General features: G+C 35.8%; 2 protein-coding genes across 2 annotated transcripts in view; one reads left to right on the top strand and one right to left on the bottom strand.

Moving 5' to 3' along the window:
• The first annotated feature begins 427 nt into the window (after window positions 1-427).
• On the top strand, window positions 428-4,345 carry LOC101738264 (ubiquitin-conjugating enzyme E2-17 kDa). The gene is made up of 5 exons (XM_004929402.3): window positions 428-1,493; window positions 1,993-2,056; window positions 2,723-2,754; window positions 2,835-3,018; window positions 3,100-4,345. The coding sequence occupies exons 1-5, from the start codon at window positions 1,470-1,472 to the stop codon at window positions 3,237-3,239; spliced, it is 444 nt and encodes a 147-aa protein (XP_004929459.1). The 5' UTR covers window positions 428-1,469; the 3' UTR covers window positions 3,240-4,345.
• Window positions 3,150-18,459, bottom strand: part of LOC101742945 (cadherin-23) — a 58,860-nt gene continuing 43,550 nt past the window's right edge. The window contains exons 20-28 of the mRNA XM_038014633.2: window positions 17,816-17,997; window positions 16,679-16,908; window positions 15,987-16,175; window positions 15,066-15,346; window positions 13,965-14,205; window positions 12,136-12,321; window positions 11,236-11,571; window positions 7,652-7,850; window positions 3,150-7,271 (exon numbers count right to left, since the gene is read on the bottom strand). Coding sequence (XP_037870561.1) covers window positions 6,922-7,271; window positions 7,652-7,850; window positions 11,236-11,571; window positions 12,136-12,321; window positions 13,965-14,205; window positions 15,066-15,346; window positions 15,987-16,175; window positions 16,679-16,908; window positions 17,816-17,997 — 2,194 coding nt within the window. The 3' untranslated portion in view covers window positions 3,150-6,921. The remainder of the gene's footprint in view (window positions 7,272-7,651; window positions 7,851-11,235; window positions 11,572-12,135; window positions 12,322-13,964; window positions 14,206-15,065; window positions 15,347-15,986; window positions 16,176-16,678; window positions 16,909-17,815; window positions 17,998-18,459) is intronic.

Below are 18,459 nucleotides of genomic sequence, written 5' to 3' on the forward strand. Positions count from 1 at the left end.
TGATGTAGGAGTTCCACTAGTACTCAACCCTCTCAAAAGAGCATGAAAAGCTGGTGGAGGGATATTCACTTATTAGAATTATTAGTACCTATGTAATACTTAAACTTTAAATATAAAATCAATGCTGTTTTATCAATGCTGTTTTATGTTATTCAACATTTTTGGACCACGGGAACGGTTTCATTTTCTTTTCCTGTGACATTAAATCCATGTATTTATTTCACGAAAGTGTGTCCCTTGAATCCTTATTTATTCGTATTTATTCGTAGCTACATTTTGTTTAGAGCTTAAAAAAACGTCACATGGCTTACTACAGAATAGCACCTGACTTAAAACACAACTATTGTATTCATGTATTTTAATATCCTTACGCTTTCAGTTAAAAAACATTAGCCAATTCTGTAGAAAACCTTCACACGCAAGCTTAGTTCATCGTTACTCAGAATTTTTACGTCCGACGGCCATAAATCGACAGCTTTTTGTGCAGTTCAAGAATGTGCCCTACTCACTACTACTCAATCTATGATTTTACAATCATTATGTGTCTTTTAATTAATGTTTGTAAAGCTAAACACAATAATTTTCAAATAAAGAAGGAAAATACTTTTGTTTTGAAGACTGGTTTCAAGTTCTCACATTTATTACTACTGATTAGTTATAGGCAGCATCAACAAACAATAAGTACATGCTACTGTGAACATAAATTAATGAAATTCTAAGTAATTTCCAATATTTTTGATAAAATTTCTTTTGCGTTTATAAAATATTTAGGAATCTCGGATCAACCTAAACGAATAACTTTGCTTCGATAGTGTTGAGCTGCAAAAAGTGATTTAAATATCGAGGTGACGTGCCAGTAATGAATATCTTCAGTATATAATCCAAAAATAGCGCTCTACGCATTCTTAGAGACTAAAGAGTTGGTGACATCATATCCTTTTGATGTTGCCGTCAGTAAAGCTTACGTTTATAGTAGAAAAATAAAAATTTAAATAGTTTCTTACAAGAACTAACGTTCTTCAAAATTAATTGAATATTAAATAACTTTTATCGTAATACAATAAGTCTTAATTTTATTTTGTTGACGAAATAAAAATAGCTAGAGTGATTTTTAAACGTAAGCCGTTCAATTTGGGAGTTTTAAAACTTTGAGTGTTTCCGAACGAATCCTGTGCATGGTCGATTTTCCTGTTTGCTGTTCTCCATTTGCTGAGAAGTGTTTAATTTCGATCAATTCGTGCTTTGTTCCAATTATTATCTCTTTTGTATTATAAGTTAATATTATTAGTTAATTAACAATTTAACGTTTGAATATAATTGTTGTGATTTTACAATTACCACATAAAACGACTTTGGTGGTACTTTTGCGTTTAGACAGGGAGCCATCTTGCAATCTCTAATCAAAGGTCCTTGGCTCACAGTTTCGTTGTCTAGTTGAAAGTCAGTATAACTCAACATAAAATAGTCAAATGGCGTTAAAAAGAATTAATAGGGTACGTTATTAAAGTTTATGTTACTATTATAACAATTGAACAAAAAGTGCGCTTTAAAATTGGCCGAAACGTATTGAACGTTTCGTCATTGTGAATTCATATTATCGAATTTTTCTGGATAATTCCGTCTTCGTAGTGATTTTACACGGACATAAAATGTGAACCTTTAAAATGTTCTTGTCTGTAAATATACGTAACGGTGTTTTGCTGGTTCATGTATATACGACAATTTTGTGCACACGGCGTACATAAAATGTCGGAATTATGTGCCAATTTTGAGGTTTTCTTGTCAATGAAGCCACCTGTGATGTGAAAATACTACAAATGTGGAATTACAATGAAGAAATCAAATTTACTGCGTTTGTGAAACGGTCAGGTTAACTAATGGGATGTCAGTCGATGCACAGTCTTTATTTTCAGAGTGATGATGTGACATGTCTCGAGGTGGTGTTGTCTCGTTGATTTACGCATGGGCTCAAATGGCTTTGTTTCTGTTTAGGAATTACAAGATCTGGGCAGGGATCCACCAGCACAATGTTCGGCAGGCCCACACGGTGAAGATCGTGAGTACAGAACCTACTATCTACCTTTTATGACTCATTCTATTGTATAATAAAAATAAAAAAAGTGAAATACTGCAACAGGAGAGGTTGGTTTCTGAGATTAATAAAGTTTTCTAACATTCGTTTTATATGTAGAAATAAAACACATTTCATGATACTTAAATATTCTTACTTTGTTAATGTGACAAGCAGATTGCTTATTCATAATACACTTGGTACCTACATCAGAATGAATCATAAGATATTTATATGAGAAGGTAAAATAAATATTTTCTAGCATCAATTACCGTAAATATAATTATTGACAAGCCAGCATGCCCTAATTAAGAGTACAAAATGTGTTAGTATGACTTAAAGAACCACAAAGGTTCTGTACTGTGAATGACACCATAGATGTCAATGACCTTTTGTAGATAGAAACAGCTGGAGTTGTTGTGAATTCTACTGAATATAAAATAATTTAAAATATGATTGATTATCTTTCCACTTAATTTTGGTGATATATGATACAGGTGTGGAAAGGGAAATTATTATCAAATTACTCTTTAAATAGTAAAGATCTTTATGTATTAATTTTCAGTGATCTCCATAAAGCGAAGATAAAATTGCATAAATATCAAAATAACATAACTTACATTCATTAATAACTTTTAAATATATTTTCAGTGTTCCATTGGCAAGCCACAATTATGGGCCCAGTAAGTATTGTTGTGTTATTCATGACAAAACTACTTGATTTTCACCAGTCTAATGAGTAATTATTTTCTTAAATTTTCAGGTTGACAGTCCTTATCAAGGAGGAGTTTTCTTCCTTACCATACATTTCCCTACAGACTACCCTTTCAAACCACCAAAAGTTGCATTCACAACACGTATTTATCATCCTAACATAAACAGTAATGGTTCCATCTGTCTTGACATTCTGCGTGCACAGTGGTCACCAGCGCTCACCATATCCAAAGGTAAATCAATAAATTTATTCTTAAGTTGTGTATTTTGTGAATTACTTACTGTATAATAATTTTTATTTATTTAATTTCCAGTGTTGCTCTCAATCTGCTCACTTCTATGCGATCCCAACCCAGACGACCCTTTGGTGCCAGAAATTGCTAGGATCTATAAAACAGACAGAGAAAAGTACAATGAATTAGCCCGTGAGTGGACGAGGAAGTATGCCATGTGATGAGTCAATTGTGACATCAACAAAACATACACACACACATCGCCACAGCCCGGGCTCTATCCTCCTACCCTTGTTCCCATTCCCTATTAGTCCTTAATCCATTTAAATCCCAATCCTTCATTTTTTGGACATTGTAAAAATCTTAAAGGTTATTTTAGGATCTGTCTAATTTCAGTCATGGCTGTTATATTTAAAAATGCGAATTTATTGCATCTAAGTAAATACAAAAATACACATGTGCAAACATTGTTTCTGTCCTCATTAGTAAGAAAATTTTCTGTAAGATCAATATTTCTTTCGACTTTATGTCATCTGTAGATGTCTTTACACTCATTTAGTTCAAGTTTAGTTAAATTGAGTTTATTGAATTGATGTAAATCCCAGACTTAATACTTTAACTAGATCTAAATTACATTGTAAACTGTTCAATAGCCATAATTTTAGGAAAACGGAGCGTTCCTTGCTTGCAAGTTGTCTGATTCACTTAAGGATTTTGTCAATGAAATGTAAGTGAAGCTCATAAGTGTTAAGAACATTTTGGGTATTGTAAGTAAGTGGTATTACAAAGTGAGCTCATTGACGGAGTCGAATGAGTGTTAATTTTTTTTACTAGTAACATCTTTTTTATTTAGTAAATGTAGCGTGCTACAAACTACATTGGCAATTGGTCAGTTTTCTTTCATCCACAATATTTCTTATTCGGAAAACGCTCCAATAGCTACGACAGTATAAATTACAGTGTATCTCATATGATAAGTTATGATTAATCTAGATTTTTTCAATATGGCGATCTTTATAATATAATTTTATCTAATATATATTGTGGTTGTAAGGATATCTGCGTTGTGATTTTCACAGACATCCCATCCACTTATCCTATCCTTGTTTCCTCAATTATCAAAGCATTTGAGTTACTTGGCGTGAGTGGCAACGAAAGTGTGTTATACTTACAGCTGCCGGCAAGCAAGAGCTTGGTTCACTTGGTTAATTAACAACATCAGGAGAGATTCAAATTGAAAAGCTTTTTCATTGTAATCAATCAACAACTTGTACTCTAGCTTCACTAAATTGTAAGAAACAATAAATTATTGTGTATGTAAATAAAATGGTGAGCTTTATTTAGGATATCTCCTATAACGCGAGCAGCTGTAAATATTTTTTTTATCACTTGGCATAGTTTCCAAGAGGTCACTGACTGAACATATTGCCAAAAATGTTATTACACTGGAAATGGACAAACATTAATTAATTAAATAAAAAAATATGCAATAGTGACGAGCTGTTTGTCTCTAACATACCTTTTTGAAGATGCTGCTGAGTTATTGTAAAGAAATAAAGTTTAGAATTGATAATCGGATACTTTATTATTCATATGTCGTATGTTATAATATAATACCACTCTCAATTCAATGTTATAAATTAATTAAAAAATAAGTTACATTTCTGCTTTGTGTGCATTTATTCACACTTACTATTGCAATAAATTCGTCATTATGGTGATCAAGACTTTGGTTGTTGCAGTTTTTCCATAATGGAAACAAATAATTCTTGTTTGGTTCTCTCTTTTCTTTCATATTAAATAGTTTTAAAAATGCGAATTATGGTAAAACAAGCAGCGTTTTGTTTACCATTGATTGAAAATTTATATTAAAAACTGGTGTAGTTTCAAGTACGGTTTGATTTGCGGTTATCGAATAATGACCCTTTCTCTCTCTTCGATCGGTCCCTCACTGCTGAGGATCGTGACTCCGTCCGATTCCGTCAACCAGCTGTCTCCATCGATCTCGTTTTGTAGCTTGGTAGAGTACGTCACTGACACTTCTACACAGTGACCCTTTAAAAAAACAAACTGGCAGTGACTTTTTGTGGTTTTTGCCTGAAACGACTTGGACGCCACTGCCCGGCTCTTTTTTTCCACGGGAGTGCAGTCACCGGATTATCGTTCCACTTGGTTTGTGTGGGAGTAGTTCCACCCACTAAATAACCCTGTATTCTATCAAAGCTTCGATAAGTTCCTCGTGTCGAAAAATTACTAAAAATGGGGGAGGTAAACATCGCTGTTATTACCCGGCATGATTCTTGATCCCTTTTTCTTTTTCTTTAAATGAATGTGCGGGCATTTACGGGTAGTGCGTATAGACCCACTGGCCGTAATTAGATTGTATAAGAAATATGTTATAAACGTGAATTGATAAGTTCTTTTGTCACAATAGTACGGGGTACGGTATTGATTCTCGGTCTGAGGGCTTTCGCTTGGGGCCTGGTTGTACCCCTTGTCTCGTGTGTGTTCTAGTGCATAATTCAAGAGAAAATTTTAGGTTGGGACTTTTGATAGTCAACTATGCTAAGTTTACCTTATCGATATTTTTTTACGTGTTATCTATTAATTGTTATTCTGTTGTCACTCGGTAATGGATTGAGGCCTTTAGGCTAGTTTTATATTCTCACTTATAATGACGACCCGGTAGCAATCCATAAGAACCATTTATGTTATAGTTATCATCTAATGAAATTGTCATACTATTATCATAATGCGAGTGTGAGGAGGAATGGATTTTGTTACTCTTTTAAACAAACACTAATTAATAAAACTTATATTTGATATTATATCATCCGCTATTCTGAAGTTTCGTCAAAATCCCATAATGTGGTGTGGGTTCAACTGGTTGCTTTCGTTTACTTATGGCAGGGCCTAGATTAAGCCGCTAGGGACCATAATGTTACTTCTATCGCGAAGCAGTTATGTTTACTGATCGGAAGGAATAGCTATTGAGATTTCAACTTTTCTCAAGCTGGTTGGTGGCATTTACGTTGTGATGTCTAAGGTTTTTTTCCTACATAAGCTAGGCTAGGCTAGGCTATCAGCCTTGAGAGGCTATGTCAGCGTAACTTTAACGTGTAAATGATCTCTCGGGGCTCAAATCAGGAGGCGCTTCTAACACAAGCCCTAGCAAGAGCAGTCCTTCGCAGAATCTACTACCGGATCGGAAACGCGACCCACTGAGAAGATCCGGCGATAAACTCAGTGGGCTGTGTCTATGGGTTAGTTTACTCGCCGAGCAAGCGACGGGTTCGACGAGAACGGTGACCGGTGCTTGAGGTACCTAAAAGCACCGTCAGTGGATCGGGAGGATCCGAAATGACGTGTTTGGGGCGACACCGACTTTTTACCATTCGGTCGCAGGATCGGGTATGTAATTTCTGGCGGCCACGACAAGAGGGTTTTCTTGTCGTGCCGGCTTCTCAAAGTGGCGCGCTGATGCCGACTGAATATACTTATTGATAAGAGTCAAGCTCCAGGTCGTCATGTGGAGATCCACGTTCCTCATGAACCACGGTGCTCTGATGGTTATCCTGCAAACAACGGGATTGAATGTCTTGAAGGGGTTTCAAATTAATGCGGCCCGCGTGAGCGAACATTACCTACACGCATGGATCATGACCGGGTGTATGCGAGTTTTGTAGTGTTGTCCAAGGGCTACAGTAACTAAAATCACGTCGTGAACTCAACCCAAAAATAAGCGTTAATAATATTATGCAGCTTGTGCGTTGATCTAACTAAAATACTAGGTAATGAAACGCCACTGTTATCAATAGAAAGTATATTTAAAAACGGAATTAAGTACAAGGTACACAAATTACAAAGGCACATACGCAACACTATAGTAGCCTAAAGATAAGTTTATAGTTCAGTCGTTTCCATATTTTTCGCGTTCTTCAATTGTTCCAATTGTTGGTACAAATCACTGTTCGCTTGATTCGTTTGCGGTTCAGTTACATTGGAATCAATAGAAGGGAAAGCGGCCGTTGTTATGAAATAAGGTTTTTCATTTGACAAGTCTTGATCGACGGCGTTTTCGTCTAAGGAATCTCTTTCGGAACGACTTAGTTGGTCGTCTGATTTGTACCAGTCGTTTTCGTAAGCGTGCAGCCAAATAGGGTTAGAGCCTTTGGTGCTGTGTTTGTTTGTGTTGGGAACTCTGCCCCCGGTGCTCCTTATCGTCATGTCCGATTCGCCCGGTATCGCGGAAGCTGTGAAAACGTTAAAGATTAATAGGCTAGTTTTCTACTTTAATTTTTAATAACGGTCATGATAATGGATTTTTTAATAGGTAACATTTAAAAAAAAAAAAGATTGCGGTTATATATAATTTCTTGCAACACTAATTTAAAACAATGTACACATTGCTGTTTCAATTGTTTTTTTCTTCTAAATAAAAATCGTTTCAATGAAAATAGTATTATTTTAATATTTATTTTTTGTTAAAACTACAATTGGGTTGACTGTTTAGGGTTGTCTCTAGGCGTCAAATAATACACCTGTTCAATTATATACAGTGAATATACCTATTGAATATTTGGAGCCAGAAAATAGGTAAGATCTAAGCCTAATTGTTTTGTTGAAAACATACAGTAAGCAGTGGCGGTGGCTGCTTTCAGTCTTCTTACGTAGTCCGCGCGCTGTGATACACACATCATGATGGCGAGCACCAGAAGTACGGCTAGGAACAATGTGGTCCACACTAGCCAGAACACAGTTTGGTTTGACGCCATTGTCTCCGCGGTAAGGGGTTGATACTCCGCTGGTTGTGTATCGAGGACATTGAACTCCTAATGCATGAATTTCAAGTTAATAACATTGTCAAAAATTGCATAAAGAAAGTAAATAGGGAGGGTCAAAAAATATACACTGCAGATATTAAACAAACAATTATTCATACTAGTGATCCCCCGGTAGTCGAAATTCGACTATAATTAATTGAAATTATAAGTTTGTACATCATTATAGTTCTATTCTCAAAGACTATTTTACTTCTATAATCACAGATTTCACCAAGACTATCTACACTTTAGACGAATATTAATAAAGACAAACAATATTAATCTATTGTCAATTTGACCACAGACTTTAAACAATAAGAAAAGTTTGACCATAAACCAATATGCATGCGTGTGTGTGTCAAATTAAATTAAATATTAAATGTTAAATATTTACTAACAATCACGCCACGTTAACTGGTCCCGTAGTAAGTTCGTAAAAAACTTGTGTTACAGGTACCAGATAACGCAAATAAGATAATATAAGATTTTTATTATACACATACATATATTTAATATACATCCATAACCCTGGAAAAGACTTTATATTTTTCATACAAATATCTTCCCTTGGCGGGATTCGAACCCGCGACCCCCCTGAGACCATGTCATTTACCACTACACCAGACGGCCGGTAATACATGGTAGTGTGTGTAATGTTTTTTTTATTGATTTAATGTATTTTTTATGCATAATTTAAGAAGATATTAACATTCTGCACTCCTTCTCTTTATTCTCTATAAGTGTGGGAAATTTCATACTCCTCCGTCCGCGCAATTTTCGTAAAAAGGGATACGAAGTTTTTGCTTCACGTACACCTATTAATTTAAAGATACTGTCATTTTTTTGCTCGAAGATACAAATAACATTTTTGAAACATGAAATAATGGTTCTTAGAACTCGAGTATCAGCCGCATTTTTTTAACGTAAAAATAAATAGAAATGTATTTTTACGTTTGCAGGAAGCAATAGGACGAACAGGTGAGCAGGGAGTTGGCTTCATTCCAAATCCGGATGAGGGTTACGACAGTATACTGTACATCATTAAACATTCTTGACTGGTTATTTTAACAAGACCGCTTTGTGCGTCAAATTTCGTATTGATATTCGTTTCCTAGTAGTTAAAAAAGTTGTTTGAGATTGGAAACCATATCGAATTTGGGTTTCGATATAATAGCTTAACACAAATTTTGTCGCGTTTGTTTGTTTATGTATGTAAGCAAAGAAACTTATATTCGTCATTTGACTTATTACTGTATGGAAATTCATTTGCAATAGTAATGATATTTGGTCTTTTTTATTGCCTTTGTGGGCAGACGAGCGTACGGTCCGCCTGATGGTAAGCCATCACCGTCGCTTATGGACATCAGCAATGTCAGGGACACAGCCAAGCCGCTGCCTAAAAAACTAAAGCAAATAATATGTATGTACCTTGTGATGTGCATTATAAATAATTGCACAGAATAAGTAGAGTACACACCCCATTTACAGGAAAGGTTGAGGTTAAAATTGTACAATTCTGACTACTATAAAAGATTTTTGCATTTTGTACGATTTTTCGTACGCCCGCGAAGACCAATAATCTAATAATCTTTCTTATGCTTAAGTAAAACTGCTCAAACGCGAGTATCTATAAGCTAGCAAACGTTAACATGTTCTAGTTTCCACGAGCTAGAGAAACATACACGCGTTTATTGCACACAGACGAGGTGGAGTCTTTAGACCGGTGTTTCCCAACGTGAGGCCCACGCCCCACAAGAGGCAATTTAAAAATTAAGGGGGGCGATCGCACTAAATGAATATCGAAAATTGTGTATGTATTTAAATTATTTTGAATTTGAATTTCAGATTTTTATTATATGTTTTGAGATATTAGGTACTTACTATGTTTTGATAACAATTTCATAGTGATTTCTTCCTAAAACCTATAATTTATGTTTCTTAAGTGAACGATTCAATTTTTTAATGCTAAAAGTTATGTATGTGAAGCATAAAAATTTTAGAAATGTTACAGTGGGGCACGGACAAAAGAGGTTGGGATACACTGCTTTAGACCGTAGTATTGCAGGTATTCGATTGAATTGAGAATGAAACATTAACAACTGTTTTTACGTACGCTTTCATGAAAGAATTTTTTTATGAAAAGGAATGCACAAAGATTTGAGTTTAATTTGACAATGTAAAAGTGTAAAAACGGTCAATGGACTAATTACACTTTTTTTTTCCTACCTATGCTGATAGCCTTGAGAGAGGCTATTTCAGCTTCACCCTAACGTGTGTAGGCTCACGGGGCTCAAACCGGAGTGTTGCTAACACTGGCCCTAGCAAGAGCAGTGCTTCGCAGAATCTACAGTCGGATCGGAAACGCGACCCACTGAGAAGATCCGGCGAGAAACTCAGTTGGCTCTGTCTATGGGTAATTAATAACACTAAGTAAAGTGTCATGTACATTTCAATGGAAAAACTCTTCCCCATTCGGCCCAGATGTAAAATCACTTCAAGATACAACTATTTTCTGTTTCTAAAAATTACTTTACTTAATTTAAACACTTTCTGGTGTCAATGTGTTTTTTAATCTTAGATTCAAGCTATTAAACAACTAAGTTATAATTAGATAGGGACGTGTTAAATGAACGATTGTCTCGGCATTACAAGGTCAATGAACGAATTGACTTATTGCGCAAACACTGAATCACGTTTGTTTATCATCCGTCACTCAGAATGATCTTCGCTAATCGCTACCTCATTAACGTGTTTTGACTTTGATAAGGCGCAACGTTTTCGGTAGGTACCGATAAGACTCATAAGCGCTCAAGTTAAATGTTAAAAACAGTGGGTTTTTTTTGTATGGGATTGCAAGCTCGATAATGGACGCATAGGTACTTGTTAAACATTCTTTGTGAGTAGAATAATTTTTTTTATGAACCAACGTGAAAATTGTAAATAAAAGCTATAAAGTTGGATTGCTATTTGCAGTACCTATTTATAAGGTTTGAATGACGGGACAGTCGTTACATAATGCAATTGAGACATCGATCTCATGCTTCAAGTTGGGTCATATGGCATGCACGTTACGATTTCAACGGGCTCTCCCGTCTAATGCATAAAACACTTAAATGTAAATGTGTATGCCTATTTCTGCCGTGAAGCAGCAATGCGTTTCGGTTTGAAGGGTGGGGCAGTCGTTGTAACTATAGTGAGACCTTGGAACTTATATCTAAAGGCGGGTGGCGGCATTTACGTTGTAGATGGCTCCTGTAACCACTTAACACCAGGTGGGCTGAGCTCGTCCACCCACCTAACCAATAAACAAAAAAAATTCATACATAGTGGAGATTATAAACACGTATCGTTTAAATATCTAGGTGATATTAATGAAAATATCTATACAACTCACCTTAAATAGTTCATCGAGATACTCAATGTTCTCGTCGACAATCTTCAACACCTGAGACACTTCGAGCACGGAGTGATCCCGCCCATTAACGAGATGGAGATACAGATCCGTCTTGGTGTTGTCGACGGAGCCGTCCTTGTTCTCGTGGACGCGCAAGTCGTCGACGTTGACCACGGAACCGGTCACCCGGGCCAAATGTTCCCGGAAACCGTTGATTCTGTCGCGAACTTCGGACGGATGCGCACGTAAAACGAAACGCACTCTTTGATCTTCCCGAAGCAGATATATGAATACGTGAGCTTCGTCTTGTAGTCCACCTGTGTCATTCGCTAATACCTAAAAAAAAATTGTGTAAGAAAAAAATATTTTATTGTAAAAAAAAAGCGTGGGTTGCTTTTCAGGATATTATCAAAATGACCCTTCTACTCATATCTGTTCATAAAATATTTATAACTACTGATATTATGCACTCCACGCTTTTTTTTTATTTTTTCTTACACTACTTTTGTATTCAAATTGATTAAAATTTATTTTTTATTTTTTAATTGGATTTTCTATAAAAGCGTATTTTGTTAGTTTTTTTAAACTAATATTTATTTTTCATTCTTTAGTTGAATTTCAATTTTTTCAATATTTTTTTTAATATTGAATTGTTATCGGTCCTTAATAAGTATACCAAATTTCGAGTTAATCCGAATTTGGAAGGAGGTCAAAATCATGTTCAAAAAAAATTAAAATAAACTAAAATTACAAAATAAGACTTGACTTAAGTCTTGAGTTAAAATTACAAAATAAGACTCAGACCAACTACGGTTAAGTCTTATTTTGAGAAGTTACTTTATGAATTGAAGAAGTTATCTACCATGTCATAAAATCCCTTTAAAAAAAATACATGTTTACCTGAAAGTCGAAATATCCTTTCATTCCTTTCTGTGGATCGAAGTTCAACGACACGGCTCCTGTCTCCGGATTCACAAGGAAAGGCAAAACCGCTAAATTCTCCAAGCCCTCTGTTAACGTTTGTTTGATATCTCCTATTTGATAGTAGCTAATTTTTGCATTGTCTCCGTCATCTATATCTATGGCCTAAAAGAGATTTTGAAAACATCGTATGGTACACAAGCCATTAAAGTAATAGATTAAGTGTGAGTGAGTGTGTGTGCGATTTATTTAATTTTAACCCTTCTAGAGTTTAAAAGGCAAAAGGTCTACCTACATATAATATCTATTCGATACATACATACATATAGATTTACATATAAATTGCAATGCATATTTTTTTATTTCATAGAATATTGACGCTAAATCACTAATAGGAATAAGTAGGAAGTTCTACACAAATACATAATATATGACCTAGTTTGGGTTAAGTAGTATTGATTACGTACAGTTTTAGGGCATTACCGTATTATTAATTACTTATATTAATTGTTACGTCGCGTCCTCATCTAATCAAAGAAAACCACTCATAGGTATTTTACTTAATGAGTTTTATACTATTTTTTTATTGTTTCGTTCAAAGATAAATAGATAGAATGTTTTCTAGAACAATTCACATTTGAGTTGTCTATTATCAAAGCCGGCAATCTGACTTTTGAACAATATTGGTAAATCAGAAAAACGAATTATTGACTTTGTATTCCATTGGCAGTCACAAAACTCTTCGGAACGACATCTTAGATAAATAACAGGTTAAGTATTAACCTTTATTTAATGCAGGTTTTGAACCGTATTCTTTGAAGGAGACGATTATATTCAAATCAATCTGTATTGACATATCAATAACATTTTTTTGTCCAAATGCACAGATTTTTGCACCTTTGATAATAGACGACTCATTTATTATTTTGTAGTTTCATTTATCTTCTCTTCTCTAAATATAAAAAAGAATTGCTCTTCGTTAGTCTCGCTAAAACTCGAGAAAGGCTGGACCGATTTGGTTAATTTTGGTCTTGAATTATTTGTGGAAGTCCAGAGAAGGTTTAAAAGGTAGATAAATATGAAAGTGCTCGGAATTAAATAAAAATAACAATTTTGTTTTTCCTTTGATGTGTCCCCCGTCGGACGGATTGCTTTTGTTTGTTTTAAGTTCTTTTATTTATCGATTGAGGCACTATGAAGTCAGCTAGTAAGTAATAAAAACATTTGACATTCGTAATTTTGGTCATAAAAAGAGCGAAGCAATGGTGCATCCATCTCGTTATGCTAATGTAAAGTAATACAATGTTTATTTTGTATTCTTTATAGCTGATTTCAATTCATGAATGTTCAATTCGCCTGCAATTTATTACACTATTACCTAGTTTTATACTGTTAATCAGTAAGAGAAGCTTTGTCTGCATGTTAAAAGAAGACTAAAATATGTTATTCATTTTTATTATGAATGAAAAACCGTGTGAATAACATTCTTATTACTCGTACAAACGGGCTCCTAATCCTTCGATAAAGCTTATTAATAAGACCGCTACTTATTACCATATTACCGCACGTACTCGCAGTTACAATTATAATACGAATAACGCCAATCCTAATTTCCGAACCTTTTGATTACTTTTTAGTAAAATTGAGCTGGAAATTATTACCAATTTAGTACCAAAGACCGTCCTACAGGACACGCCAACGCAGTACCTAATGTCATAATTATGGGGAAAATAATGACGAAACGGCTGGTAACATTTCTATAATCAACATTAATCATCTTAGTCTTAACTGTACAATTTATAACTAACCTGGACTTGCATAAATTCAATTCCGAAATCAGCCTTAGTCGTGATGCCACCAGTGAAAATTTTCCTCAGGAATTTCGGTGCATTGTCATTGACATCGTTCACAGTTATGTGAACGGTTAACGTACTGACATAGTCCAAATCCGATGTGTATTGCGGAATCTTAACGCAGTCTTCTGTCGCGAGAATCGTTAATGTGTAGTTCGACTTTTGTTCACGATCCAACGGTTTTAGTGTTGTTAATCTAAAAAGTAAATAAATTATTGTATTTTGGATTTTTGTTAAAAGAAATTTCCGAGACATCTTACTAATATATAAATCTACAGTGGTTTTTACGGATGTTCCGTTATAACTACGGAAGTGAAAGAATCACATCGTGTAATTAAAAGTCAAACCCGAAAAATTATAATTTGCGTTATTACTGGTGGTAGGACCTCCATCACCAGTAATTACCCATCACCACCCTACCTATTTCTGCCGTGAAGCTATAATGAATGAATGAATGATTTATTTTATTTCAGACAACAATAAGTCCATATGTGTACATAGTATCATTGAAACATACTTAAAATTAACAAAGCCAATCAAATAAAAAATATACATTTATTAAAAGTAGTTATCAGTGGAATACATTTCAAATATTCCATTCCACTGATACCTACTTCGAACCAACCATTATTTTTATTATTATTATTGTTTAGTCCGCAAGTGAACCATGGTACAATGGTTCAAGTACCGACAAGTATAATGCGTTTCGGTTTGAAGGGAGCAGCCGTTGTACTGTAAAAACTGAGACCTTAGAACTTATGTCTTAAGGTGGGTGGCGGCATTTACTTCGTAGGTGTCTACGGGCTCCGCTAACCACTTAACACCAGGTGGGCCGTGAGCTCGTCCGCCAAACTAAAAATAATAAAAAAGCGCTCTTTTTAATCGATCTTCAATTAAGTTTACCCCATTCAAATAGCTGAAGAAGCTAATTTGTTATGATATTTTTTCCAATTTCTAAACTTTAAATGGCTCTCCTGTAAAGTTGCAACAATATCGTTTTAAATCAAATACCCTTTTCCACCCTTCGATATCTTCGATATTTAAAACCAAACGTACTTGTGCGTGGTTTTGTGTAAATGAAACGCGTCGTCATCATTCCCGTTCACAATGTAATAGCACACTGGCAACACTGGCTCGTCTCCGCGGTCGATCGCGTCGCGTTCTATGACGCTCGGCAGGAACACGCTCTCGCTTCTGTCGTTCTCGGTGACGTTCAAGCTGAACGATTTGAACGGAAACCTCGGTCTGTAGTTATCGACGTTTTGAACGTAAACCGTCAAATCCAAATCGGAGCTAAGCGGTGTTGGCAACCCCAAATCGTAGGCCTCTATCCTGAGCTAGAAACAAAAAGATAGATGTAAAAAAAACAGACAGTAAAATGTTTACTAGTAATAGTGAGGCTTTGTAGTTTCGCAGGACTCGCTCTCGTCTTGTCTATTTCTATCGTAGAGCAGTCTGTGGTTTTAGGGCAGGATAGTCGTATAATTCTAGTATAAATGTTCTAAAGACGAGATAGTACATTCGAGTTTCTCGCCGGATCTTCTCAGTGGCGTTTCCGATCCGGTGGTAGATTCTGGGAAGCACGGCTCTTGCTAGGGTCAGTGTGAGCAACACTCCGGTTTGCGCCCCGTGAGCTCACTTACACGCTAGGGTAACACTGATATAGCCTCTCAAGGCTATCAGCATAGGTAGAAAAAAATGTACAGTCGGGAGGTGGAGATCAGGATTACTGGTGGTAGGACCTCTTGTGAGTTCGCGCGGGTAGATACCACCAGCCTGAATATTTCTGCCGTGAAGCAGTAATGCGTTTCGGTTTCAAGGGCGCAGCAGCCGTTGTAACTATACTGAGCCCTTAGAACTTATATCTCAAGGTGGGTGGCGCATTTACGTTGTAGATTTCTATGGGCTCCAGTAACCACTTAATATCAGGTGGACTGTGAACTCGTCCACACATAAGAGCAATAAAAAAATTTGTACCTGGTATGTTGTTTGTTTGTCCCTGTCGAGTGGTATGAGGGTGCGTAGGGCGCCGCTTGTGGCGTGCAGGGAGAACGCTCGCCACGAGCCCCCCGCGTCCCTCCTTAGCCGATAGCGGACCGCACCGTTCGGTCCGATGTCGGCATCTATAGCTTTCGCCTCTATTATCGTTGTGCCTATCGTCGCGTTCTAGGAAAAGAACAACAGCAATATTTATATTTATGTACTTACTAAGTATTTACTGGTGGTAGGACCTTTTGTGAGTCCGCCACGAGTAGGTACAAAAAAACACGTGACAGAGTATTTGTATACCGCAAAGATGAGCAACACGCCGCCCGCCAAGCATTTCTAAAATTGAATTAATTTTATCGACTTTCTCCCATCAATTCGTTTTCCCGTTTTTTTCTTGTTTGTTTTTATCTTGCCTTAAAATTTGTATATTATGCAATCTTTACTTTTTTTTTTATTTATATTTTTTTATTCTATATGCGGCCAGCCAAAAATAATATAAAATTTTAATTGGCCCATTGATTAAAAAGGTTGCTCACCCCTGTTATAACGCATAATATTGAAAGGTAGATTTTTTAAGCCCAGCGAGCGATTACCAAATCCAAGTGAGGTGTTTATACAAAATTTATCCGTAGGCTTTAAAATCCTGTACCGTTTAATACGATTAATTTGTCACAACTTACTTCTGGAACTTTAATCGTGACGTTTTGCTGAGGATGCACAAACACCGGCGCGTGATCGTTGTAATCCGTGACGCAGACCCTGAGTTCGCCCCGCACTGCGTTGGCGGGCGTGCCGAGGTCCCGCGCCTCCACAATCAAAGTGTAATTCCCGAAACGATCTTTTAGCGATTGCCTTGCGAACAGTCTGCCTGTGTTCGCGTCGCCGCCAACTTGCTCGAAACGAAACAGATCTAAAATATTAGTTAAATCAATAACATACAGTTGGGCAGTTTAAATGCACCTTGCGTTCGAACTATACAACAACAGCAAAAAAAAATTTTTTTGGTACGAAGTTCCTTATGTGATGACCCTAACCGGGATAAAATGTCCGTAACGTAAGATTTTCATTATTATGTATAGTCTTAGTATGATGGCTATACAGTATCTAATATATAGTCTACGTGATGACGGTTATCATTATTATTCATATAAATAGCTGTTTCTTTGTATATTATTATTATATATTTTTTATAAATCATCGGGAATAAAATAAAGTTGATAACTTTGTAAAGTAGTTTTTATTTATTTGTATCAATAAAAAATCATAATAAAAATGTATACCCGAATAATTATTTTCTTTATACCTCGAATAGAACTTAAAATTAATATATTTATAATAAGGAACTTCGTTCCTATCCGGTGTCCCACGACATCACACATCTTTTTGTTTAGCCGTCGTGGCTTAAACGATAAGACATCCGGTGCATTCGTATCTAGCGATGCAACGGTGTTCGAATCCCGCTGACAAGCATCAATATTTTTAACGAAATACGTACTTAACAAAATATTCACGATTGACTTCCATGGTGAAGGAATTACATCGTGTAATAAAATCAAACCTGCAAAATTTTCATTTGCGTCCACTTAACACCAGGTGGGGCGCTTTATAAATACCACTTTAGTTTAAAAATGAGTTCTATTGATTATTATAAGGTCATAAATGCCACTTTAGTTCGAAAATGATTTCTGTTAATTATGGTAAATTCATAAAAGCGTCTTTATTTTGAAAATTGGTTTGACTTTTGGTCATCCTTTTCTAAACTATGTTATGTTTGATTAAGGTTTATGCGTATCTCGGCGTGGGAGCCCTAAACTCACCCTGTCCCTTCCCGGCCACAAGATGAAATTGTACCCTTCCATTAGGCGTCGAATTATCATCCGCGTCCGAAGCGGACACAGAGACTATCGGTTCTCTGTGATTATGGAACTCAGTGATGGTAGTACAGTCCGGCGGTACGTGCAATATTGGCGGATTGTCATTTACATCTTCTACGTGAACGCTGGAAAAGCACGACTCATGTTTTAATTAATAAATAAAAATAAATAAATGATACATTTTATGAAGTGAAATTACTTTAGGCGCGTTGAGAGTAAAATTTAACTCGTGAAAGATTGGTTACGGTTAGAGAGAAAAAATACAATTTAAGACGAGCGAGAGAGAGAAAATAGACAGAGTGTCTCGCGAACTACTCGATATTGGAGAAAGTGAGAAAGCGAGTTAGGTCGTGTCTCTTATACACATTCTGTTTACGGGCGTCGGCCACTAGATGGTTAGTTATTAGTTTCTCATTGCTCCTGTTAATGGCAGTAACATATTAACTATCTTATATTTTATTTTTAATGAAGAATTAAAAAAAAACAATTTATTTTTCTATTTAAGATTGAACATAGATATAAATGGTGAAGAGGTTGTATGTCTTATACCCATCATTCCCTATTACAAGAGAAATTTGATTTATAGT

The sequence above is a fragment of the Bombyx mori genome, chromosome 12 (genome assembly GCF_030269925.1).
Source record: "Bombyx mori chromosome 12, ASM3026992v2".
NCBI lineage: Eukaryota > Metazoa > Arthropoda > Insecta > Lepidoptera > Bombycidae > Bombyx > Bombyx mori.

What these genes read in the sequence shown, in the direction of transcription:
- LOC101738264 (XM_004929402.3), top strand. Translation starts at nt 1,470, where the DNA reads ATGGCGTTAAAAAGAATTAATAGG. An exon ending in CGTTAAAAAGAATTAATAGG is followed by an intron (nt 1,494 to 1,992) that starts GTACGTTATTAA and finishes GTTTCTGTTTAG; the next exon opens with GAATTACAAGATCTGGGCAG. An exon ending in AGCGCTCACCATATCCAAAG is followed by an intron (nt 3,019 to 3,099) that starts GTAAATCAATAA and finishes TTTAATTTCCAG; the next exon opens with TGTTGCTCTCAATCTGCTCA.